Raw genomic sequence first — 25,605 nt, 5'->3', positions numbered from 1 at the left:
TGATTAAATAAAAGACCCTCGGATACCTCCTGAGACGAGCAAATAAACCAGAAAAATCGACAGCCTCCGTTGTATCTGCTCTCACGATCAGTCTCTCTTCCTTATTGAACGCTTGTTCGAGACGTTCGTCAAAGTGACGTTGTCATGGTGAGACTCTTGCATTTTTGAGGCATTTATTTTTGGACGTCTTTGACGTATTTTTCCTGTATAGGATGTTCGACAAAAGATGTCTGAAATTTTAAGGGCTGATTCTACATGTCAAAATAGAATGAAAATCAAGAATGACGAAATTGCGTTTGAGTCTTCGTTTCAGAGTTATTAATTGAAGAAACATTTAAAATTCACGGAACATATGTCTGACTTAGGACTTACTCTACTGTCGAGGTGCACTGAAGACATCAAAGATTGTGAAGTCAGTAGAATATGTCTCAAATTAGACAAAAATCAGTAAATAGAATAAATTTCAAATCAGATAAAAATTAATCAGTAGAATAAGCCCCCAAGTCAGACAAAAATAAGTCAGTAGAATGAGTCTCAAGTCAGGCATAGAAAAGTCAGTAGAAAATAAGTTTCAATTCAGACATAGCAATGCCAGTAGAATAAGTCTTAAGTCAGGCATCCTTAAATCAGTAGAATAGGTCATCATAAAGTCGGACACAGCGAAGTCAGTAGAATAAGAGTCAAGTCAGACACATTTCATTAAAATTTTAGGCGTTCCCTCAAGAATAAATAACTGTGAAATAAAGGGTTAAAACACATTTTCATCATTTTTGTAGAATCGCTGCTCAAAATTTCTGACACCTTTCGCCGACCACCCTGCCCACCGATAGCTTCTTACTGTCTTGCTCTGTTCGTCAAATATTGGTCTTCATTCTAGAACATAACTTACAATAGCGTTTACAACTTCCAACAGAACAAGTTCCTTGCTTTAAGAAACATCTTAAAGCCTTTCAAAAAAGTTTCATCACAATCTCACAGAATCTTTACTTCCTATCTTTCACCCTATCTGGCAGAAGAACCTCAAAACCTGAAGCAACCAGTAGAAATTTCTAAAATCCTCAACGACCATAGACTCTACCAAAACTTCCCTGACACCTGCTTCTCCACTTCTGACATCGTGACATGACAACTTACCCAAAGTTTCCATTCTCCCGAAAATAATAAGAGGACAGATTCATTTATAGAATTTCATCAAATTCGTTTTAAAATTCAACTAATTCGCGACCCACCCCACAGCTGTACTTTCACGATAACAGACCCTCCTGGTATTCTAAATTTGCGATCGCGAATCGGAACGACATTATAGAACAGTCGTTAAGCTGCTGTCTCGTGAAGGAGTGTTCGTCGCGTCATCTCGAAGCCACAGAGACGGCGGAGGGGCAGCAATGGTGCATGGCAGAGGGAGGAAGAGGCGGCTGAAAGTTCCGCGGTAATACCTGCAGGAAAGTGGCCCGCGAAAAGGACGCGGCGCGGCGAGAAAAACGATTGCCGAGAGAGGCGTGTATGGTAATGCGAAATAGCCGGCATTATCTCGTCGTAAATCACGCGAAAGGAGGTTTGAAATCTGGAAGGCACTATCTTCCGGCCGATTACAAATGCCTTTCTTCTCCATGTCCCATTCACCGAAAACCGCTCGCCCAGCTCTGTCGCCGAGAATTATTCGAGATTTCTATTTCGTCCTTTGTTAACGTAAATAACACGGATCCCCTCCGCCGACTGAAGCGTAATCGAAATCCGCTTTGGCACGCGCGAACACCTCCGAAAAGCGGTCTCAATTTGTTACCCGGGACGTGTTCGAATTATGGTCGAGAGCTAGACATGACGAATCGGGGATCCCGATAAATGTTAAATATTGTTTTTACGCGGCGGCCGCGAAAAATCGCGCGGCGATTCGTTTTAATGGGGGCTCGGTATAATTCTATTTAATTCCTGTATTTTTAGCGAGATAACTGATTTGTTTATGCTTTTTCGACGCATGAATTTTCCGAATACACGTTTCGGCTAGAAATTAGTAGTAACGAGATTGGAAGATTAATATTGCTAACTGGTGGAATTTTTCTTTTGTTTCTGCGTTGCTTTGGTATTTGAAATCTGTGTATTGATTGATCGATGCGGGGCGCGTGAGGTTTCGGAATAGAATGTGGAATAGTTGATAACTTCGAACGTCATAAAACTCTCTATATATTATTTATTAATAGCCCTTGAATTTTATGTATTTTCTGACACAGAATCAAATTATTGTACGCGAGTTAGAATTATAGGGGTGATAGGGATAAGTGGTTTCAGAAATAATTACAAATATAGAACGATACGTCAACCACGATGGAAATACTACCAGCTAGTTCATTAATCGAAATATTGAAATTCAGTAGAATAAAGATAACTGATTCGTTCATATTTCTTGGACGCCAGTCGCATGAATTTTCGGGCAATCCAGAAATTAGTGGCAACATGATTGAAAAATTAATATTGATAACTATTACAATATTTCTTTCCCTTTTGTATCATTTGATATTTAAAATCTGTCTATTCATCAATCGATACGGGGCGCATGTGATTGCTGAATAGAGGGTAGAGTAGTTGATTGTGCGGGAATAATAAAATGTCGGCGGTGTTATTGCTACTAGCGAGTGTAACCGTGATGTTGCATGACCAAGGGACGTAACATTTATCAAGTATTCTTTTATCATTCTTCATGAATATTTCTATCGTAAGTTTACAGGCCGCGAACGGAATTTTAACTACGGAACTCCCACTCAACTCAGTCGTTAACTCGTGCATTATTAACCGAAAGTGATGTTAACGATTTATATTCTATTAATGAAACACCGCGTCGAGGTATAACAGATAAATCTGCATTTGGAAACGTTCCTAAGCTAATGGAGTAATTACGCAAACTTATTAAGCTTCGCACTCATTGCGTTGCCCCGCGTATAACATTAAATATTAAACTAATAAAGAGCTAATTTAACCAATAAACAACCGGTTAAAATCATATTGGCCACGGCTAATGTGGAGGCGAAAAGGTATATTCTGGTGAATTTCATGTTCTTATCTTTCCACTGCTTCTCATTTTATCACTAGGAAACCCGTGATATTTATTCATTTAATTATTCAAGAGATAAGTAATTATTAACGATACTACAAAAAGGATTGGAAATCTCTATTCGGAGGATTGTGTAATGCTACATTTCGCTATTTATGGGAAGTAAATCATTCAACAGGTTCTTCCATAATAGGTATGTCATAAAATGCCTTAAATATTATTATAGAAAGTTAAGTTTGCCCAGGATTATTTTGGATTTTCCTCTCCAGCGTGCTCCCATTGAAATTTCGTTACAAAGCTCAGAATACTTAAAACACTTCGGGAGAATGCATCTAGTTATGTATAGCTACTGAGCAATTAAATTTACAGCAGATTGCTGGCTTTGCTTTAGAAATTATATCACTGCCACGCTCTGTATCCACCTCAAATATGAATTTGAAATGAAGTCGTTTTAAATCTTCTCTTTCACCCATTTCGCTCTCTTCTCTCTAATATCTTCTTTCGCGATTTTGAATTTTATTCTTGCAGGATCTATAGCTATTTATAATTGTCTAGCTGATGTCAGACATCCATATAAAAGACGTGGCCGTGTTAAAAGGGTTCCTAGTTATTTTCCAGAGGATCATAAAAATGAAAACTATTTCCATGGCTGTGAAACATGCAAACAAAGGCGAACCTCTATCGCCCACCTGGGGCACGTTACGAGGACATGCTCTGTATCACATAGAAGGATCTATTGGGTCTTGAAACATTAAAAAAGAATTTGTCGTTCTCTTGAAAGACTTTGTATAAGATACACATTTCTATGTATCCTAAGATCTGAGTCATAAAATTACATTTCAATTAAAGACACTTTTCATGTGCTACATTGTATTGTACAAAGTGTTTCATAATGCACTTCATAATTCACTTCTGTTGACAATGTCAAACCTAAAAGGTAATGAAAAATTTGATATTAGTAAGTACTTCATTATTTTATCTTATTCATGAGTTATAGAGATTTCTGTGTTTCAATCATTCTCACTGAGAACCTTTTAATAATATAATTAGTACTAAATAACATTCTGCTGAGCATCAATAGTTCATAAATACTTGATAAGTACCTTGAACTTCTCAAAGATCGAAATAGCTCTTTAGCCTGATCCCAGCGCTCGTATTCAAGTCAGAAGTGGTTATTTAGAGTAATTTGTATGAAGGTAATTTCCTGTATGTATATTACTAGACCACAGAAATGGCTTCCACTGAAGTAGCAAGGTCAAATAAAATGTTATCCTCTCTGTCTGGCTATTCTTTGACTTTTTTAGGTTTAATAAGATCAATTCTCAAATTTTCATGACCGAAATTGTGGTCCAATAAGAACAATTTTGTTCATTTCTATCTTCACTGATGTAGATAAGTGGTTCCAGAAACAATTATAGAAATTGAACAATAGGTCAATTTAGAGATACCACCAGCTGTTTCATTAATCAAAATATTGAAATAGATACAGTAGAAACTAGATTACTTCCATAAAGTGGGACAGAAAATAATCATGCATTCATGAAAACACATAGGTGCAAATATCAAGGTAACTACTGAGGTCCCAATGCACCAAATTGCGCAATAAATTGCATTGAATCCTGCAAGCTTTTCATTTTCGAAATTTCCAAATTATAGGTATATTCGAAGATTTACTCCATCCTCAGTGACATTTTGTATACGTATATGTACAGTGTCTCACAAATTTATCTATACAGGGTCACAAAAAATTCACATTGTAATTCAAATCCCAAAGATATTTTTAGCTTAAAATCGAAAATATTAAATAGGACTTAAACCTGATGACTATAAATGAGGCAGATTGTGATCACAAACACTTATACAGAGTGTATCAAAAAATGTGAGACACTTCAAAAAGGGTAGCTTTTAGATACGAAGACAGTGAAAAAAGTTCAAATGCACATATATGCTGGGAACGCTTCCAATTAATTTTTTACGTAATTATACAGTATTTTATATTGCGTAAAATGCTGGCTCAGTAAGTACTGAGCGACAAGTGCCTGTACAGTGTAATATTCCCTTTAAGGCCTTACTGAACCCAGATATATTCTCGCCTTTCAAATGAGTAGGGCACTCTCGTGGATCTTAAAGGAGGTATCACACCATGTATTATACAATACGAAACAGCATGGAAATACAAAAATAGTATTTCTAGGCACAGAATAAGAGTCTTAATTATTGTATGCTGACAGAATAATAATCTCCATCCCCTCTCACAACTCCTTCCCTTTTACTTTTTCACATACACTAAATTAAAAATATATCTACATATATATATACATTTTCAATCAAGTAAAATATTTTCAGTCAAATTTTTTCACTGCTACGCTTTTCTATATCTAGAAATAAGCGCAGAAGAGGGAGTGTGCAGCAATCAGTCAGCACACAGTAATTGGTACCCTTACTCCATCTACATATGAACTTCCTTCCTTGTCCTCAAGTGTAGAACATGTCCTCTTAAAAGTGTCTCACATTTTCCGATATATCCACTGTAATGCCACAAAATAATCGCATAATAAGAAATCGTGTCACTTACCCCGCAAAGAACATGAGAAGGAACCAAGAACCCGGCACAGCGACGACCAGTATCGCGTCCTCGGCGTGCCTGTTGCCAGCGAAGCGGCACGGGATGCACGCGAGTATGAGCAGGTTGCTGATCAGGAATATGAGCTTGGCGGGCTCGTGGCTCTGAAAGTGGGAAGAAAAAAGATGGTGCAGGCGAAACGTCAAAGCCGCCACTTGTTCTTGCACGCTTTTACGGAGACACGTTTCACGCGAATTTTAGGAGTATTTTCGATAACTAATAATTCGGTAACGAAGCCTCAAACGCAATCTCGTCTCGTGAGTTTCATCCTGTTTTGACATGTAGAGGTACTTGTCAATATTTGTGACACTTGTTGTCGAACACCCTGTATATTAACATTGAAAGAAGTGTAAGAGTAAATTATAAAAAAAATAGTAGTAACTAAGTTGTCCAGTTAAAGTAAGCAGATCTGTCGTATTAAGAGGCTAAGAGAGAAGATATATTTTAAGGAATTTTCCTACACTAGACTGTTCTTATATTATATCTGTACTTCAGAACTAAAGGAACTCAAGCCCTTTTTTGTCATTTTTCAAGAGAGCCGAAGAACAAGTGTGATTACCCATTTATTAACATAGTATTCAAAATAGTTTGTACTACTAAGTTTATACTACTTCATAGTTTAGTTTATACTACTTCACTTACAACATAACTTAACTAAATTCCTATTATTCTAATGAAACGAAGAGAAAGCAATAAGATCCTGCAAAAAGATCCTTAATTTTGAAAGAAATAGACTTGGGTTACTCTGACTCTGAGATACAGATTTGTAAGGAGTAAGGTTCTAAAATGTAGTCCCATAGAAAATGAGGTTTCAGGTTGCATCTTATGGTAAATGCAGCCCTGAGTCAAGAGGCGAGGGAGAACCGTAGGGGGACGTGTAATTACAAATTATGGATCCCCTCTTACGAGAACGTTCAAACGCGTACCGATGATTTACGAGCAATTCTCTCGTTACTGGCAAATTAATTCGCAGACAATGAAACCCCTTGAAGATGAACGATGTGAAGGGTTCGCCGACGAGGCAATGTCGCGGTTGGTTTTAATACAGTGCTGATGGAGATCTGTTCCCTGGTTTTAGGTTCAGCTCTGTTGGGTTGAGTTCTCTTGAGTTGTAAAGATATGGGAGATTGAGGGTTGGCAATTGCGAGAGTTGTTTTTTTATTGTTGAGCGATGGGCTGCTGAGCTGCTGAGAATGTTGGGATTGTGTCGAGGTTCATTGATCGTGTATGTGTATTCAGGGATTCAGTTAATAGGGTCACGGTTCTGTGAACCATATGTGGGTCAGGGTGGTTTGAGTGGGGTTTAACGAAAATGGGGAAATTTTGCTGGTTATGGTTCGACTGCAGATTTTTGTGCAAATTCAAATTTTTACTTGTACAAAAAATTACAGAAATGGAACCTAATTAAAGGCTTGTTTCATCCATTAAATATTGTAAAATGTATTCATCTTTCAAAAATTCCTATTTCTTTTCATATTACGTAGGTTCTGTATTTTTATGCAGATTAAAACTTCCCATAAATGTGCTGGTAATTATAAAAGTGCTCTAAATTGAAATTGAATTTATCGTAGTTTTGTAATGTAAATCAGGACAGTACCAAATAAGTGTCAAGATATTTTATGCTTTTGTCAGCTGGTTTTGTTTCACTGTTTCTTAATAATTATAGAAATAATAATTATAGAAATAGAAAATTTGTGTCGTTTCTCTGAGCGTGTGTCTGCCAATGTTATCTTTGTGGAGTGCATTGTCACTGCTACGTGATTGGCACTCGGTGTACTTGTTAGTGAGCAAATAATGCAACGGCACGTGAAGGAAATCTAGCAGTTTAATCATTCAGTGACATGTGAGACGAGGGTATATCCGGTTTAGCGGTTGGTAATATGCTCATAATATCAGATGAATTAATCGTTAAATGTGTGTTTTGCTGCTTACAATCCAGCGTTGATTTTCATTCAACGCTTTCATGTCAGTGCTTTCATATTACTGGTTTTCCGATAACATTTTTATGTTACTGTCTCTTTTTTCTTTTCTTTTTCGTTGAACTGGATTATTGGAAATATCGACTGCAAGGCATTGCATGAAAAGTAACTAGAAATTATGTTTTCGGTTTAATAATCGAATTACGGGCGGATGTATTATAGGAGGTACGAGGATTCGCTTTAATATTAAAGGAGACTTCTGTTTGGAATAATTCCAGTCTAAATGGAAGTGTTTTCCAACCCTTCCACAGACTGGCCAGGGATTTTTCGAAATTAGCTCGCGGGACGTAGCGGATTAAGGGATCCTTAGTCAGGCAAATGTGGTATACGACCGTCCAAGTGTCCCACTTTATGATGTAGCTGGCAATAAATTAATTTCCGAGGTGCTAGGTCCTTCATGGTCCTCGTATGCTTAACCCAGTTATACCTCCTGTCTTATATTATAGTCCACCCTGGGACGGGTTAATAGAGAATTTGCTTTCATGGAAACAGATCAGTGCCAGATGCTAGAACAGTTCCGTTGTATCCTGTTACAACTGAAGCATAAAGCCGAACACGAATATCTGCTACAGTGTGTGGAAATACTATTTTCGTATGCATAAATAAAACTCACTGCATATCTGAATATTTAAAAGTTGTTACGGGTGTCAAGCTTCGAAATATTCAAATGTCTAAATATTGTAATTGTCATATTTGTAGATATTTGAATTTAGGAACTTTCACTCATTTATAGTTTTAAATATTCCAATATTCAAATATTTCAATATTCAAATTTTCAAATATTCAAACATTCAAATATTCAAATATTTAAATATTCAAACATTTAAATATTCAAATTTTTAAATTTTCAAATTTTCACATATTCAAACATTATTTTAATATTCCGGGGTGCGAATATATCAGTCGTACAAATTATTAAATTCTCGAAATTCCAAACAGGACTAAAATGTTCAACAACTGAGGTTTTCAGCAACTGATATTGTCAAATATTGAAATTTAAAAAATTTCAAATCCTTCAGAAAGCGAAAGTATACATACTAGGATTAATTACTAGGTACTATCTCGTGGCATTCCTCAATTGAACAAAACTGTCAAATCCTTATTAAAATCCAAGCCGCGCCAACGCTCAAGAATCTCCCCTCATCGTATCAACAAATCACACAACCGTCACTAAAAATCCCCTTATTCCAATATTCCAATATCTCATATCAAAGCAATCAACCCGAAACGACCCCACATCGCCATGAAATTCGTCACATTTCTCATCCACTCATTCCCCCGCAGTTTCTCCCAGAAACCAATTAATCCAGCCATCAATAAACCCGAGACCCCTCGCGACATAACCCGAAGGTCTAATCGCAGTTTCGTGCGGATCCGCGGGGGAAAGGATCCATCGCGTCGGGGAACACGATCTCTCGTTCGAAAAAGAACCCGTTTCTTCGTTACTGCATCCATCCGCCGTCACGGTTCACTAGCCACAGATTTGCCCAACCGTCGACGCTCGTGGCACGATCTGAGAGACTCGAAATTGCCGACCCCTGTGTGTCGGCGCGAATAGATATCGGTCGACCATCGCGAGCCACGGCGCAACGGGGCATTTCGCGATCGTAACTTGCACGGTTGGATCGATGGAATAGAGATTTTGCACAGTGGCGGATCCAGAAGATGGACGATAGGGGCGATCCCTCCGCTTAAGACTTAGAACATCGAAACATATTAAGTGTGTCACATTTTGAACAATTTGTTAGGCATACACACTTAATAGTCTCTAAAGCTCTTTCATATAGAATTTTCTTTTGTAACACCTTCACCTTTGCTGTCGATCCGAAGTGACAGATTGACCCAAACTGCCAGTCGCACAGCTCTCGTTAACTGAACATAGATGCATCACGCGATGGTGCGTGAGCGGCTACTTGCGAAGAGAGCCTCCTCACGCGCTAACGCGTGATCGGCAGCGAACGTATTGTAAAAAGTATGTAAGTCAGACTCGTCAAAAAACCTGAATTTTATTTAGGCTGTACTATCAGATAATAGTTAAAATAAGAAGCAACTTTTGAATCGTGTAAAAGAAGGTTGAAATTTGTATGTACTCTACACATTTTGCCCAACCCTCAAAGCTTCTGGATCCGCCCCTGATTTAACAGCGAGCGAAACGAGAATCCCCACTCGAGGCGTACCAGCTGTTTCAGGAACGATAGAAGACCGATGTTGATGATCTCGCCGCCTAGTTGCACCAGAATATAGCCGAGCACGCCTATCACAGTGATGCACTCCGATACAGCGCGAACAGCTTCCGTTATTTCTTCCGGCCATTGCAGGAGCATGGGGTCCGAGTTGGCGGGCCTCAGGTACACTGCCAGAGACAGTGATGTCAGGTGGAACGCCAGGATTATTAGACGCTTGAGGAACTGTAACTTTCGGGGAAGAAGACAGTGAAATGTATTATGTAAATACGAGGGAATCAGAAGGTGCATGAGGGAGAACGCCAGGGGGATGAAATAGGCTTAAGTGTACAGAAATGTCTCGGAGGTACAAGACTTGAGTAGGGAAGTTGTTGTGTGGGAGAAGTGGGAGGGAGAATAGAGGAGGGAATGCCAGGGTGGAGGAATGGAGATATTATAAAGTGAGGAAAATAATTGATTGTGTAATTAGCCTTCAGATGGTATGGTGATTGTTATAATCTGCATTATAATACAATGGATTTTTATGCAATTTCATGTCTTTAGAAACCCAGTTAAAGAAATGAGAGTAAATCAAAATTTGCTTCATGTTTCAAATACTCTAATTTGCACTATAATTTTCATATTTTCATGTTTTTGAACATTATATTCATTATCATTATATTCATTTTACATGTTTCGAATTTTCATAAATGTAGAAAAATCCTTAATCTAATTATGATGTATTAAAATGGAATCAGTGCTTCTATAGTGAGCCATATTATAATGGAATCTATACAAAACCTAGACAAATTCAAGAATTATTAATTTAAGAATGTTTGTAAGTTATTCCTGTGGATCCTATTCGCACTAAATATTAAAAAGTACAATTAGAAGAAATACTGTGACTCGATCCTATTAACTGAGGGTTAATTTAAATTCAACTGCTGTAATATCACAATTATAACACAATATGGTAAGATCACTGCAATTTTATTATAAAAAGTGATTAATGGTAGTGTGCAGAAAATTTATAACTTTTCAGTTTGTGATAAATGTGAGTTACCTTTGCATAATTTTTCATATGCAGTCGTAGAAATTTAATGAATAAAAATATTGTGACCTCTACCATATTTATTGTTAAAATTAGAAATTGACCTATAAGGTGAATAATGGAACTGGTAATTAAATAATTGAATTATTAATTGAAATGACCAAGTGATTTTCAGAATGAATAATAGAGCTTGTTCTCGTCTTTCATTTCAGTCAAGTGGTATTAAAATTATTTTAAGACCAGTGTTTTTGATAGTAGGTCTTTTAAAGTGGTTTTTAGAGTTACTCAGAGGTCACTTTCTGCTATTTTATATCAGAATTCTGTAGTTTTTCTCTAGAAAGTATTGTGATTCAGTGAGCGAGCTGCTCTAATACTACATTACTATGCCCGCATAAATCATAAATCAAAAGCATTTGGAACCACTATGCATGAATACGCTAGACTTTTTCGATATCTTCGCAAGAAGTCTATAATATATCACTCAGAAGACCTTTTCTTGTGCGACACAGGGCGAACAGGAGAAAGTAATCTACTCTTATTAATGGAGTAAAAAATTGCATTTTCGCTGAACAGTGTTGATCTGTACCCATTCTTAATTCCTATTTCACGCTGTTTTCAGTCGCTGAAGTGAATCTATCAAATTTAAAAATTATAGAGACCTATACATAGGTATAAATAAATTAAGTTCGAAAAAAATGTCTGAAAGTACTTGAAATAATCGCTTGTTTAAAACTTTTTCCCAAACGTAAAACAGTATCCACTCGAAAAAAATTTATTTTATAGTTTCCGCGTTTTTCCGACGCGAAATAACTTTGGCGCCATTTGCACCACAATTCACCGAGCGTCCCCTATAAAACGGCAGTTTAAGTGTTTCATATCCTGTACTATCCACAGGGTAGTCCTAATGATGCACCATCGTTGAATGAGCTTCATGATTAATTACACTAAAACCATGCTTATCTCTGTGTATGGTATCACAGCGTAATTGGTCATTTGACACTTGTATGCGGTTTAAACATTGTCGTGATTAGCACCATAAGTGGAATGTATCATGGATGCCCTGTTAGTACAATGTTTCGGAGTACTTACACGCGTAGATAGAATGTTCCATTAGCGCTACTGCAAATTTTTCATGAATGCCCTGTGCTGCATTCGAAACGTTGACGCATGACCTATAATTTGCATTAATCCATCGCGTATCAAGGTGGGGAACTCTATTACTGTGTTTGTTCTAATACGAATGATTTTAAATTTTTCAAATCTTTAAATATTCAAATATTAAAATATTCAAGCTATGAAATATTGAAATTTTCAAATATTTAAATATTCAAATTTTCCAGGGGAAAAAAGTCCAGGGAAGGAGCCTAAAAATTTCTAATAATTTTATCCCACATATTTTTTGCAAAGCTTGAAACATGGTATAAACATTTTTAAAATAATTCGTGTAAAATGGACGAATACTTGATTACCAAGTTAAACGGCATCAGCAATTGAGGAGCATCCTGTACACTATATGGTCATTGACTCCCACTAGAGGCAGCGGCATGCACGATCGTAATTGCAATCAATCGGAGCAAACACGACGTGGACGACTATCGTTCTCAGATCATTCAGAGATTACCGATATCACGATGCATATCATGGTAAATCGGAATAAATCGAGGGTTTATTCAACATCGCCAGGAATCTCCATCATCACCACTCGATCGTCCGAGCGTGGCGTGACGACGACAATCGTTCGAAGTCACTCCAAGTCTACTCGACGTCACTCAATAATCGATGGAATAATTTGAAATGTGCGCGCCTCAATAAGCATTGCTCCACGAATATTTTTTTCGTCTGCTCCTTCTATTGGGCCATCGTGCAGAACATGTAGGACCACTGACATATGTCAATTAACACTCTACTTGACATTTCATATGCTAGGGAAAAATTATGAATATGCTCAATGGGGAAAGTTATGCACTTATTTCGACATTAGTTGATGCAAGGCTTCCTGTTGCATCAGTGGTGAAGTTCTTGGTAAACATTCACTGATTCAAAAAGTTTGTCTAGGAAGATATTAATCATTTTTTTACTGTGAGGGTGTGAGTCAACAATTTGTTCAGCGTGGAATTTTTTTTTTAGAAACTTAAATACCTTCTGATTTAAAAAAATTTTATTTTCAAATATCTATCCAAATATTTAACCGTTCAAGTGCTTTAAATACTCCAATTTTTAAATTCTCTACATTTTCATATCTTTTAAAAGAATAAAATGTACAGACCAGCTTTGATTATTGATTGTCAATATATTCGAAACTATCGGTCATTTCGTAACTTCTGCAAACTAACAAAGACTTCTTAAAAAGTGAGCATTACTCTTACAGGCTTTCTCTATTAATTAAAATGAATATTTTACTTATTGTATGCACTAGACAAATTTCGACACGTACTAAAATCTCCTACACGGCAACATTATCACCTACTATTTATAATAATCAGTTTACTAAAATCTTCCGAAAAAATTCACTAAACACAGAGCCAAGAAGCTCGTTCACATCCTTAAAGACAACTGAAACTAAATTCTAACCAATAATAACGCCATTAAGAGGTAACACCCGCGGGGCAAACAGCCCCAGAAATGGTCCCCAGTTCTCATGATTCATGCGCCACTTTGCCCCGTTATTCGTCGGCGGAACGCGTAATTCGGGGTCGAATTTTGAAAGGGAACAGATACTCTTGGTTCTTCACAGGGTTCGAACGTGCAGCTCGGTCGAAGTTAAGGCCGTGAAAAATGCCCCGGCGTGGAAACGAGCGAGAATATTGTCACGTGGACGCACTTACCCGCGCGAAGGTCTTCCATTTTTCCTCGAGTAATCGCTGAATAATACCACCGTCCAGCATGTCCAAGTGCTCCTCCTTCGTACCGTTCAGAATGATAAATAGCGCGGAGTTCCAGTCTGAAATAGAAATTCGGAGAGGACCATTTGCGGTTAATGGAACATCACTTTAGGGTTCTCCCTAGCAACGGCGATAATTATGGGTTTTGCATTAGCGTCGTGTGCGCGCCTATACACGCGCCCAGCGCACATATATTAGACACTGGAGTCTCGAACCGAACCCCCCTCCGCTCACCCTTTCGACCCCGAGGGGTCGCTTTTTCCGTAACCGCGCCACGTGCGGTGCTAAACTTCTCTCCTTGCATGCGAAGATAAAAGTTTATGTTACTTCCGCGCCCGAAGAATTCGGGGGGACTCGTTAATCTCGGGGCTCGCTGGGCTGAGCTGCACAAGAGTCAGGCTAATGGTAGTTCGATGCGGTGTTTGAATTTCGGCGAACCCATAAATGCGAGTACTAAAGGCTGTTAGAAAGTGTTACTAATGTAAAAGCGGGATGGAACTTGGAGGGCTGCACTCTGTCTACCCGCACAGACAATTACGCGAGTTTGAAGGCACGAAAACTGTCTGGCTGCGGATGGACCCTGCGCTACTGGATAGGGGTACAGCAGCGGGCAAAAGTATGGGATCACTTCTTATTGTGCTGCACGTTGACAAGTGTGGACCAGTGGTATAATAATTTAGTTTTTACTTGCTGTTTTAATATGGTGACTGTTTGTCTTTTTGTTTTTTATTATTATTATTATACAGGGGGTGTGATGAGAGGTGTTGCAAGGTTTAATATCTTAACCTCTTGGGGAACGAATTTTTTTAAATAGAATAATTGTATTTTATTTTATGAATGTATTTATTTAAAACATACTCAGAGAAATAGAAAATTTCTTAAGGGATATTATTGGGTCTTTTTTATTATGCATGAATTTGAGAGAAACTGAATGCACACATATGTGGCACTTTCCTTTAGGGGATTAAGTTCAGAGATTAGTTATATCCATCTTCGCAAATTAATTGTACATACGGTGCGTCTTTTGATTCGTCTTTACTGTCCGGAAAATAGGCTAAAACTATGGAAAGCATTTTGAGGGAATAAAAAGTAGTTCTTTCGAATGGCAAAAATTCTTGCCTCCCTTAAAAAGTTAAGAAAAGATTCTACGAGCCAAAATAGAGCAAAAATTAAAAATAAAATCGTACTTGGAACTTCGTTTCAAAGTTATTAATTATGGCGAACAGATCTGAAGTTCACGGGAAACGTCTGACTTAGGACTCATTCTACTGCTATCGCGTATTAATAGCCAAACCAAATCCAAATCCAGTGATCTCATTTTCAGTAGAATACGTAAATACAGCACGACAAGTCAGACACTATTCACGCGAGTTTTAGGTGTGTCTAATAATTAATGGCTCGAAAGCGAAGCTTTAAACACAATTTCGTCATTCTTGATCGTGGCCTTATTTTAGCACATAGAATCACCCTTTAAAATTTCTGACACCGTCGAACACCCAGGATATTGGTTTTACTAGCAAACTGGAATATTGACACTTCTGGTAAACTGCTATCCCATACTTTTGACTGGTAGTGTAGATTCCCAACGCTTCAGAAAATATTAGGTCTGAGGGAGAGTTTTACTGCTCTTCTTGTTCGCGGTATTGTCGCGTGGACGAATAATGAGGGTTCGTGGGGTTTACGAGATGTAACGTCACCATGGATGGAAGTATTTGTATCTACTATTTACATGAAAAGTTGCATGAAACTTCTCTCATCTTACCACGAACTTATACAAAATATTCTTAGCGAGTTGAACATTTTTTATTTCAAATTACAGAATGGATCAATTTTTGAAACACTAAATTCAAATATCACCAAATACTATAAAATTACCATGTATCAAGGGATTGCTAATATCTTTGGACATTTCCCTTCTTTAAAATATATACATGAAATGGAAGCAATCTTCTTCTACAAGAACAGCTTCATAGAGTTCCTAAATCTCAGTTCTCTTCATAAAAAGAAGAGCAATTTAATCCACCATCGCTAATATTTTCGAACATGTATTCCCTTCCTTTAAAATAGAAGAAACTTCCTCCACAAAACTAGCTTCTTACACTTCTTAAATTCCAGTTCTCATAATTCACACGAGCACGCAATATAATCCATCATCGCTAATATTTTCTAATATCCCCTTTCTTCAAACGAGAACAAGACTTTGACCAGAAAAACAGCCTCTCACGCTTCCCAAATTTCAGTCCCGAAAATCCCCCAAAACTGCAATATAATCCATCTTACTTATCCCTCCATTCCGCGAAACCAGCCCGAAACGTTAGCAAATTATTCGAAGTACACAAACTACTCTAGCGAGCGTATCAAACGGGAGCAACGGTGCGCCCTGCCAAATTTGACAATGTTTCCAACACCATCAGCCCTCCCCGCCTTTTATCCGACGTAGTTGACCAATTTGGCTTCCGACAGCGGGGGCGCGCGCGTCTCCCTTGCATCGGCCCACTAAATAGTCGCGGCAAGGAACAAGCGGGGAGAAATTTGGATAGGTGACAAATATCGGTGTGCATCGGGCCAATGAACCTTAAACCGTGTCAGCCCGTATTGATTATCGAAGTTTGTTCAGCTGACTTCGCCGTGAAATATTAAGGGTTCGTTTCGAACTTTCGTACAAGTTCCCCTGTATGCGCCCTCGCGCCCGATCGATTCCCCCTTTTTGCGACCTCGAGACACCAGGGGGGTCTCGACGCCGCGTCAAATTCTTAGCGATGGGTCCTCGGGTCGATCGGTGTTCCTCAGACTCTTTAATTACTCGTCGACCTAAGCAAAAGCCGCTTTCACGGTGGCTTAAAGCGTCAGGAAAGTTCCCAATTCCATCGGATATTTTCAAGGAAACGTTTTAACGGTTCCCGCGTCTCTTGTCAATCTCGATTCTCCTTTCTCCCTGTCTCTCTGTCTCTCTTTCCCTCTCTCTCCCTCTCTCTCCCTTTTCTTCGCTATCCACCTTCCTCTCTGTCCCCCGTTTGCGGCAAGGCAGGGCAAGGCAGGGCAGGGCGGGGGGGAGGAGCCATTGATGGGAACTTTCCACGGCAGCTTTTGCCTGGGAAATTGAATTTCAGATGTGCAGGCAAAATTGCAACGAATATCCGCGCGTTCCACGTCGAACCATCCAAACTCTTCCATTCAGCTTCTCCGTCTTCTCAAACGGTCGAACCTTTCCACGCCTTCTCTAGCGAGCGAATGTCTGTCATAATTATTTAGCCAGTGAGATGCAAATTGCTGTACTCGATACGGGTTGCATGGTTAATACAGGGGGATAGGTGCGGGCGGTAATTCAATGGATACCGCCGATGCTCGTGCTTCGCTCGAGTTCGATGTGCGTTTGATATTTATTGCCTGTCGGGGTTGATGGTCATTTGCGATCGGTATCAAGGAGCGGTGCGAACGTGAACGCCAGGGTAGACGCGAATACTTTGCGGCGCGGTTGCGGTCTGAGAAAATGGGCTTCCGCGAAATCGGAGTACTCATGGGGTGTTCAGATGCTTAAGTAACGTCGTGGGTCTAATGAGGAGAGGTCTACGAGCGTAATGCTTGCTTTTTAACGAGTCTGTAGTTTTGGAGATTTCTTCAATTTGAGGTACACGAATTTCTACAATTTTAAGTGTTCAAGGTCGTTAGTATTCGAATTTTTAATACGAGATATATAATTTTTGAAAAATATTCCAAATGGCATGTTTTCTAATCTTGGAATTTTTAAATTTTCAAATTTTTTAGTACTCTAATATTGGAATATTCAAATTTCTGAATATTCAAATATTGGAATATATAAATATTGAAGTATTCAGATAATTGAATGTTCAAATTTTGAAATATTCAGGTTTTGGAATATTCGGATTATGAAATATTCAGATTTTCAAATATACCAATTTTCAGATATGTAAATATTCAAAGATGGAAGCATCGAAATAGTCAAATATTCATATTTTGTCAGAGCCCCATAAAATATTACCTCTATATCTCAAAAAGTGAATAGAATATTGGCATCTTCATCTTATCGACTTCCTGAAACTAGCAGAGATTCATTAAAGAGTAAAGTTTCACTTGCAAAGTTCTCCTCATAAAGGAACCTAAGTGTTCCGAAAATATGATGCAGTGAAGCCTGATGATTTTCACCAAACTCGATCAGTAATTTCCTATTCCCAGATCGAGAAAGTTATCTACTACATCTTTGTTCGTTGGTTCAGTTTACTGAACGCATTTCAAAGCTAAATATTCAAAGGTTCTGGGAACTGTCCGCAGTAGCTTGAAAGTTGTACTGTTTGAATACTTAGAATGGAATCAATTAACTGGAATTAAGAGCAGCACGGTTACTCGTTCCTGAACAAATGAACTGAAAACGAAACAGATACGTAAGCCACGAGACCGCAGAAAGTGTAAACAAAAGATATCCCATAACAAGACATATCCATCTACTTGTTAGCTGTTGACAGTCTGATTTGTGCGACGTGAGTCAGAGAGATCAATTGTACAAAGTGCTCTTGACTCAGAGGGAAAAATCCCAGTATCTATCAATATCTTCACTTTGTGATATTCGTTCATTAGTTAAAATCCTTTCTTTAGAGCTCATCGGTGAGTTTTGTTATGCAACCAAAACTGTATTTGAATTTTCCAAGAATTATCTACACAAGATATTCCAAATATTCTACATTCTTCTTTAAAAAGAGTAGAATTTTTCTTCTAAAACAGTAGAAAAGGATTTCCTTGAAAAAATTGTCCTTTCGAATATTTTAGTTAAATGTATAAATACTGTCAAGCTAGGTACTTAAAAGTACTGGAATGGACTTTTCAAGAATGAATGTGTTTTCATATGTAGTGTATCATCCAATTTTTCCTCATTTTTCACATAGGTGTATTTACATATACATTAAGCAAAAAAAGAGAGCAATAAATTATTCTCCCTAGAAGCTCACATATTTTAGACACTGTAACACTTTCTTTAACAGTATCTTCCTTCACATACAACACATAATGTATACGATTGTCCATCAAAGGAACATTTTTTTATTCACAATTCTAGTGTTCTCTAAGTACATAGACATTCAGACACCAAGTGTCCAAGTCCAATGATCCAATTTTCAATTTCACGCGATAAACCCACAGAGCTCTAGTTCAAGGAGGCCAAACTTTGCATATACAATAGACTTAGCAACATGCGCACGGTCGTTACCACAACTCGTAATTATATCTAATTCCTAGAGCAGCAGTCCTCCCCGAAAGTTTTCCCTGGCCCTGCCCAGTTGGTGGTCCAGGCTCGTAAACGCCATAGTCCAGTGCGCAAAAACGGACGTTGAACCAGCCCAACTGAATGACGAATCACCGTCGACGCCTTGCCGTCTCGTTGTCGTTGATAATCATCCCTAAGTGCCTTGCTCAGATAATTATTAACGTTTTAGCGGAGGCAGGCGGTCGTCCGTGTTCGGCTAATCGATTTAAGCTATCTTCCCGGGCTTAATTCCATCAGGGAGCATCAAAAGTCGATCGCCAGTAATGTAATAGAGCGGCAGATTATATCAGTAACCTTTGTCGTGTCCCCATAAACTTCACCAGACTCAATGGATTGCCACTGGATCTCGACATCAAAGGGGGGAAGCCAGAAATTTTCTTTTTTAATAGGCTTTTATCTTGTTGAATTAATAAATTATCAAATATTTCAGTGTTTAGATGTCATAAGTTTCTGATATTTATTTTATCAAGTTTTTCTGTTTATTGTAGACTCGTACATTTATGACATTTTTTGATGTTTATATTGTTAATTTTTCAAATATTCAAATTTTCTAATAATCAAATCTTTCGATTTTCTGTAAAATCATGAAGCTTCCACATTTTCAAATATTTCAATTTTTTAAATTTCGAAATGTCTAGTGTTTAAATATTTCTGTCTTCTGTAATATAACGAACTGTTCAAATTTTCCAATTTTTAAATTTTCAAATTCTCGAATTCTAAAATATTCAAATATCTCAGTTTTCAAAAATTCAAATTTTCTAATATTTAAATATTCAAATTTTTGTATCCACTATAAATTTACAAATTTTTCAAATTTTGGAAAAGACTATTTTCAAGACCGATATTTCAATTAATAGTTCATTGTCCTCTTGCCATACACTTTTGTTCGTATTACACGGATCAATCGTCAGAACAATGCATCAAGTATAGAACTAGACTGCACTGCCTAACTCGAGCACTCCAGAATTTTCAATTTCCAAATTCCAAAAATTGTCCTGGTCCTTTCATCAAGACGAAATCAATAAATACCTCCATGTCAATAAAATTCTACACATACTTAGAAATCTCTCCTCAAAGTTCCCAAACTCTCTGAAATCTCAGCGCCATCGTCTCCACACGCAGCATCCTAAATAAAAAATAATCTCCCCAAGTCTGGGACACTTCCGAGAAAAGAACATCCGATCCCGATACAAAAGGAGGGATGAACGGCGTCAGAAATTTTATTGACCAATCTCGTATCTCGCCACCCTGCTTCACCTATATTTTCCACCCTTTTTTGCCCTCCTCCCTCTTTCACGACCACACGGCGTCGCAACTAAACCGTAAAATACTATTTCCTCGACAGACTGTCCTCCTTTCATTTTTCCATCCCTTGTTTCTTCAAATTCCTTCAGAAATCTTGTTTCCCTCTGTTCTGGAAGGATAACATTTTCTCCAGTCGGAAGGGTGCCCAGGACAGAGACAACGCAACGCGAAGGACCCGGCCATTTCGTCTGGTCCAGAAATCCAGAGATAAAAATAAAGCACCGAGAAGGGGGAGAGTACACAAGGTATGTCGAAAGATTTTCAAGAAAGAATTACACCATTCCACAAAACTGAATCGTCCACAGAGCCTTTCCTGTCGTTTCTTCCCCCTGGTCCTTTCGTTCCTTCTTTTTTGCCCTACGCCGAGCAAAAAGGAGCCCGAGGGTGGGTGGGCCTGGAGGACGAAGGAACGACGCCGAAAACGAGAGAAAAACGGGGGCAAAAGGGAAGAGGTCTACCGTGAAGGGGGTGACAGGGAGGGGGACAGTGACTGGTTTACTCGAGCTGGTTGGCTAACTAACTGACGGACTCTGGCCTTGGCTTAGAGTAATTAAGCGTGCCCGTGGAGGAAGGAGCGAGCCGAAAGTTCACCCCCTCTGATATATACTCGCTCCACCCCCTGGTTCTGCCTCTGCACTTGCCCCCTCGCCCTGTCACCTCGGCTCGTCTCGTCTCTCAGCCGTCGTTGAACCCATCGGATGACATCCACGCCGCGGCAGAGACGCCCCCGCCAGGGCAACAGGGGGCGAAGGGGCGGTGAAGGGGCCTGGCTGAAGGGATAATGGATTCCGAAACTAAATGAAACGCGAGCAGCCAACTCCGCGTCCGCGGCTAATCTCGAAACTTCGTTAAATGGCCGTAATTGCATCCTGCAACGACCCGCTTTTCCCTTGTCTTCGTTCTTACCGCGCCGCCGCCTCCCCAGCTTCAGCCAGCCCACGCTGGCGCAATCTTCCAGGCATCCTACAGGCCCCAATGAATCACCCGAACGTCTAGAAAACTCGTCGATAGCGCGTCGCGAGGCATCCACTCTACACGTCTCGAGAACGGGCGGGGGAACTTCGATACAATTTTGGCAGCGGTCCGATTGCCACAGCCACCGGCTCTTTAAATGCAGAGCGTCGCGGCGCCCAGACCCGTGTGTCGCCTCTGTCGGAGACGAATTTCATGGAAATTAGACGCCACGAAATATTGAATTCCCACCATCGCTGCCGCGGAGGGGTTCGATGCTGTGCGGAATATGATTGCTCTGTTCGAGGGAGGGGAGAGAAGAAGTTCGAGATTGTATCGATGAGGTGGAGATGGGGTGGTGAGAAGGGGTGTGAGGGTTTTTTGAGGAGGTGGTTGTAAAGGTGCTGGGGTTTTTGGGATTTGGGGGTGGCGGGTATGATGGGGTAGAAGTAGACGTTGAGAGATGTTGGGGTATTGGTGAAAGGATAGAGTCAATTGGTGGTGGGTATCAGTGGGGCAGTAAGATAAGGGGAAGTTGTGGATTAGAATTTTTTAAGGGAAGTGAGTTTGAGTTTTGACTGGGTATGAGTGGATAGACGGGTAGAATTGTAGAGGCTTTAGGGAGACACAGAACAGGCGGCTACTGACAGTCTGACTACTGCCGACACTATCTACTGTAGACCTACAAATCTGTCTACTTTGAAGTTTCAGATTTTTTAATAAATATTCAAATTTTCATATATTTAAATTTTCAAATACTCAAATTTTCATATACCTAATTTTTGTCATATTTGAATTTGGAAAAATGAGAATTTTGAAGTATTCAAATAGCCAAATATTCGAATCTTCACATTCAAATTTTTGAATGCTGCTTCACATAAAAGTACCTTTCCACTAAACCCAGAACTTTCTCCCTGAGAGCTCTAAAACTCTATCAAACCACAGTGCAACAAAAGTGCATCCCCACCCCATAGTCAGAAAATTTAACCTCCAAACCCCATTCAAAGAACTCTATTATTTCCAAAAGTAATATCCAGTATCTTCCACGCCGATACACCCCACAAATACCACAAAAGAACATGAAAATACACTTCGATGGAAAGCCCCAAATACTTCTCGTTACAACCAAGCCCTCTCAAACCTCCGCAGTACTCCAGTACTCGCATTTATTTCGTTCGTTTCTACCATGCTCCATCTCTCGACCAAAGACCTGCTCCCTTCTCCCAGCAGACCGACGTTCTATAATAAAGGCAGGGAGGCAGGAGAAAGAAAGGCGTCGTGTACCGATAGGAAATCTATATCGACGGACCCCATCGTCGATCTGTATTAAAAAACGTGAACGGTCGGCTGTAGCCACTTGGCAGCTACTTAAGGAGAATTCGGCCTTGAGCCACCCCCCCTGACAATTACACGAAGTCACGTCACAAAGCGAGTGGCCACTTGAACGTGCTCCCGAATGACGAACTCTAGGACGGCGATTCTCAAAACCGTGTAATTCGATTAGCATTACGACGTACTTGTTCTGCCGTCGGGTAACAGTGTGTCGAGTGCATTGAGGGGGTACGCCGAGCAGGTGATATTACTGTAGCGCCAGAATTCCCGTGCAGACAGTTCTAACATCTCCCGGAAGACCTCAGCGCGACCCAGCTGGCAAGCGAGCGTCAATGGGGTCAGGCCGGCAGCGTTCACGATCCCATTGCGAGCAGGAAGCTTCGGATGACGGAGGGCATAGCCGAACATGTCCTACGTTATACAGCGGCGCTTTTGTACTCGATTTAGTGGAAATCTCGGTGTGTCTGAGGAAAAATGTACTTAGAGTAGGGCGCGACGCTCTGGCTCGATAGGACGGTATTAAACGGGATCTGTAGAGGTGAAAGGGAGTAACGGAGCGTGGAGGTGATCGAAGGTTGATGCGATAAGTCGATTGCTTCTGTCGTCGGAGCGATCGACCTGTTATTAGGGAGGCGCTTTGGTATTTGGGGAAGGAGAGAGGATTGTTTTAGAGCAGACCTAGGCACTTTTTAAATGAAATCGGTTCAAGGAGGATTTCAAACAGTTATTTATGTTTGTTTTAAGCAAAATTTCATGAGAAATTGTTATTTATCTTCATTTTAAATAGAATTTGCTGAGGAGTTGTTGGTCATTTTTGTTTCAAATAAAATTTGCCGAGGTCTCGTACAGTGGTGCATCGATTATAGTTACTTTTTCGAGAGTTTTGGATTCCTGCGTAAAACTATGCGCGAGGACGTGAATATGTTTTGTGGAAAAAATTAGAATTCGAAAATTAAAAGAGTTAAAAAGAACTTGAAAGTTTGAGTAGTAGGAAATTTGAATATTTGAATTTTAAATATTTGAATTTTTAGTATTTAAATATTTGAACATTTGAAAATTCAAATTAAATCACACGTAACTATAGTCGAACATATCTGCACAGTGACTCACAAATTTGTGCACATGTTTTCATTTTTCGGTTTATCTAAAGCCTTCAGGTCTCACAGTTCAAATTATAATTCAATGTAATATACCTCCAGTACTCATGCGCTGTAAATATCCATGGTGACTAAGAAATGAATACAAAAGATAATATCGAACTTTGTGTATGAAAATTGCATGATTCTTCGTGAACAAATCAGTGAGTCACCATATATGTATCTTTGTAGATTGTGTTTTTTGTTGTGCAAGGTGTTTCAAGGCATGTAGACTTAGCTTAACAAATGACTTGAAAATACAAGAATAATTTATACAGGTACTTGTTCTATTTGACCTGACTCCCAAGTTACAAGCAGTTTTGTACTGTTGTAGTTCAGTTTGATCTCGTTATAAACTGAGCTACTGTACTCGATTTTCTTACTGTGGAATTAACTATGATCAGTAGAAACTTCGTACTTCATGTGTGACAATGATTGTTTGATAAATGTATAAAAAGTTAAGTCTCTTATTTTAATAAATTTAATAATAGATAAATTTTCATAGAGTCTGATGCTGCTTGTAACTGACACAGAAGAATAAATAGGAGCAAGTATTGTTCAAAGCTTAGGAGATGGTCCCTAGCACCAGCAAAATCCACCTTACTTCCATTACCCATCTCCTAAACTCTGAACAGTATTTATACATGAACACAATTTCACTCCTCCCCAATGTTCACCTCAACAAACCTTCCCAACTCCGCCGCCTCATCTATCTTAGCTCCCAAAAACAGTCTCCGAGTACTCTCACAACAGTCCCCAAGTTCCCCAAAAAAAATACCTACCAATTTATCGCAAACCACCACCATATGCAAGATCATATTCCCAAAGGAGTCCTGCTCATCCGGGTCCGCTCCGGAATCAAGCAGCAAGTTATAAACGCTCTCGTTGGCGCAGCAGGCGGCCCACGCGAGCGGATACTCCCCCAAATAGGCTAATCCCTCGTAGTCTGTGTTCCTGGCTGGGTTCGTCCTCTGTTGGTCCCTCGGCAGGAAAAAGCTGCCGGTCGCTCTCTGCGAGATTATCGCGCCCGCCTCGACGAGATCTTGCACCAGCTCGTTGTTATTGTACGCGATCGCGAGGTGCAGCGCGCTGGCGCCGAGGTACTCCTCGCCCTCGACGACGTCGATCGCCAGCCGCGGGAAGCACTTGACGAGGACGCGAGCGATGCGTGTGTGCACCCTCGTGTCGCATATGATTAAAACATGGAGAAGGCTCTCCCCCAGAGAGCCCCTGTACTGCATCTGCCAGCAGGCCTCGTGGTCGCTCCACTGTGCCAGGGGGTCGAACCTGGACAGCGAGGCCTCGATGGGCAGCACGACCTGCTCGAGGTCGCGGAACTTCCAGCGCAGGTACTCCGCCCGATTGATCACCTGGCCCTTGCCATCCGCGTACATCAGCACCCCGAACTGCTCCCTGATTAATTTCTCCACCTTCGCCTGACCGCCGAGGTTGTACGACTCTATCAGCTCGCCCCCCTTCTTGTAATTGGCCAGCCGGTAGAGCAGGCATTGGTCCTCGTCGCTCGCCTGACTGATCACACGGTCAAGGATCGAGCCAGCGTTGACCTGGCTATCGCGACCTCGACACGAGCAGACACCACCCATTCAGACATCCCCCTGTTAGCCCGTTCCAAGCGTCCTCCAGTTGTCTTCCTCCGAGCGTCCACTCCAGGATGGTTCTACTCCGTCTACTCTGCTCTCGTTTAATCAACCGACGCCCGAGTGCGATCTCCCTCGAGGGTTCTCAGCTGTCCGAGGGGATTTCTCCATTTTCTGAGGCCTGAGGTCCCCCGACACGTTGCGAGCCGTGTGGACAGATGGGATCGGGGATTACGACGCAACCTGCGGCACCACGCGTTCAGGA

General features: G+C 40.0%; 1 protein-coding gene across 1 annotated transcript in view; it reads right to left on the bottom strand.

Annotated features, from left to right (window-relative positions):
- Positions 1-25,346, bottom strand: part of Iav (transient receptor potential cation channel subfamily V iav) — a 51,777-nt gene extending 26,431 nt beyond the window's left edge. The window contains exons 1-5 of the mRNA XM_076393383.1: positions 24,525-25,346; positions 22,792-23,017; positions 13,687-13,802; positions 9,826-10,062; positions 5,622-5,773 (exon numbers count right to left, since the gene is read on the bottom strand). Coding sequence (XP_076249498.1) covers positions 5,622-5,773; positions 9,826-10,062; positions 13,687-13,802; positions 22,792-23,017; positions 24,525-25,346 — 1,553 coding nt within the window. The remainder of the gene's footprint in view (positions 1-5,621; positions 5,774-9,825; positions 10,063-13,686; positions 13,803-22,791; positions 23,018-24,524) is intronic.
- Positions 25,347-25,605: the final 259 nt, after the last annotated feature.

The sequence above is a fragment of the Calliopsis andreniformis genome, chromosome 3 (assembly GCF_051401765.1).
Source record: "Calliopsis andreniformis isolate RMS-2024a chromosome 3, iyCalAndr_principal, whole genome shotgun sequence".
NCBI lineage: Eukaryota > Metazoa > Arthropoda > Insecta > Hymenoptera > Andrenidae > Calliopsis > Calliopsis andreniformis.
The sequence above is the reverse complement of the archived record's forward strand: the minus strand, read 5'-3'. Positions and strand labels throughout refer to the sequence as shown.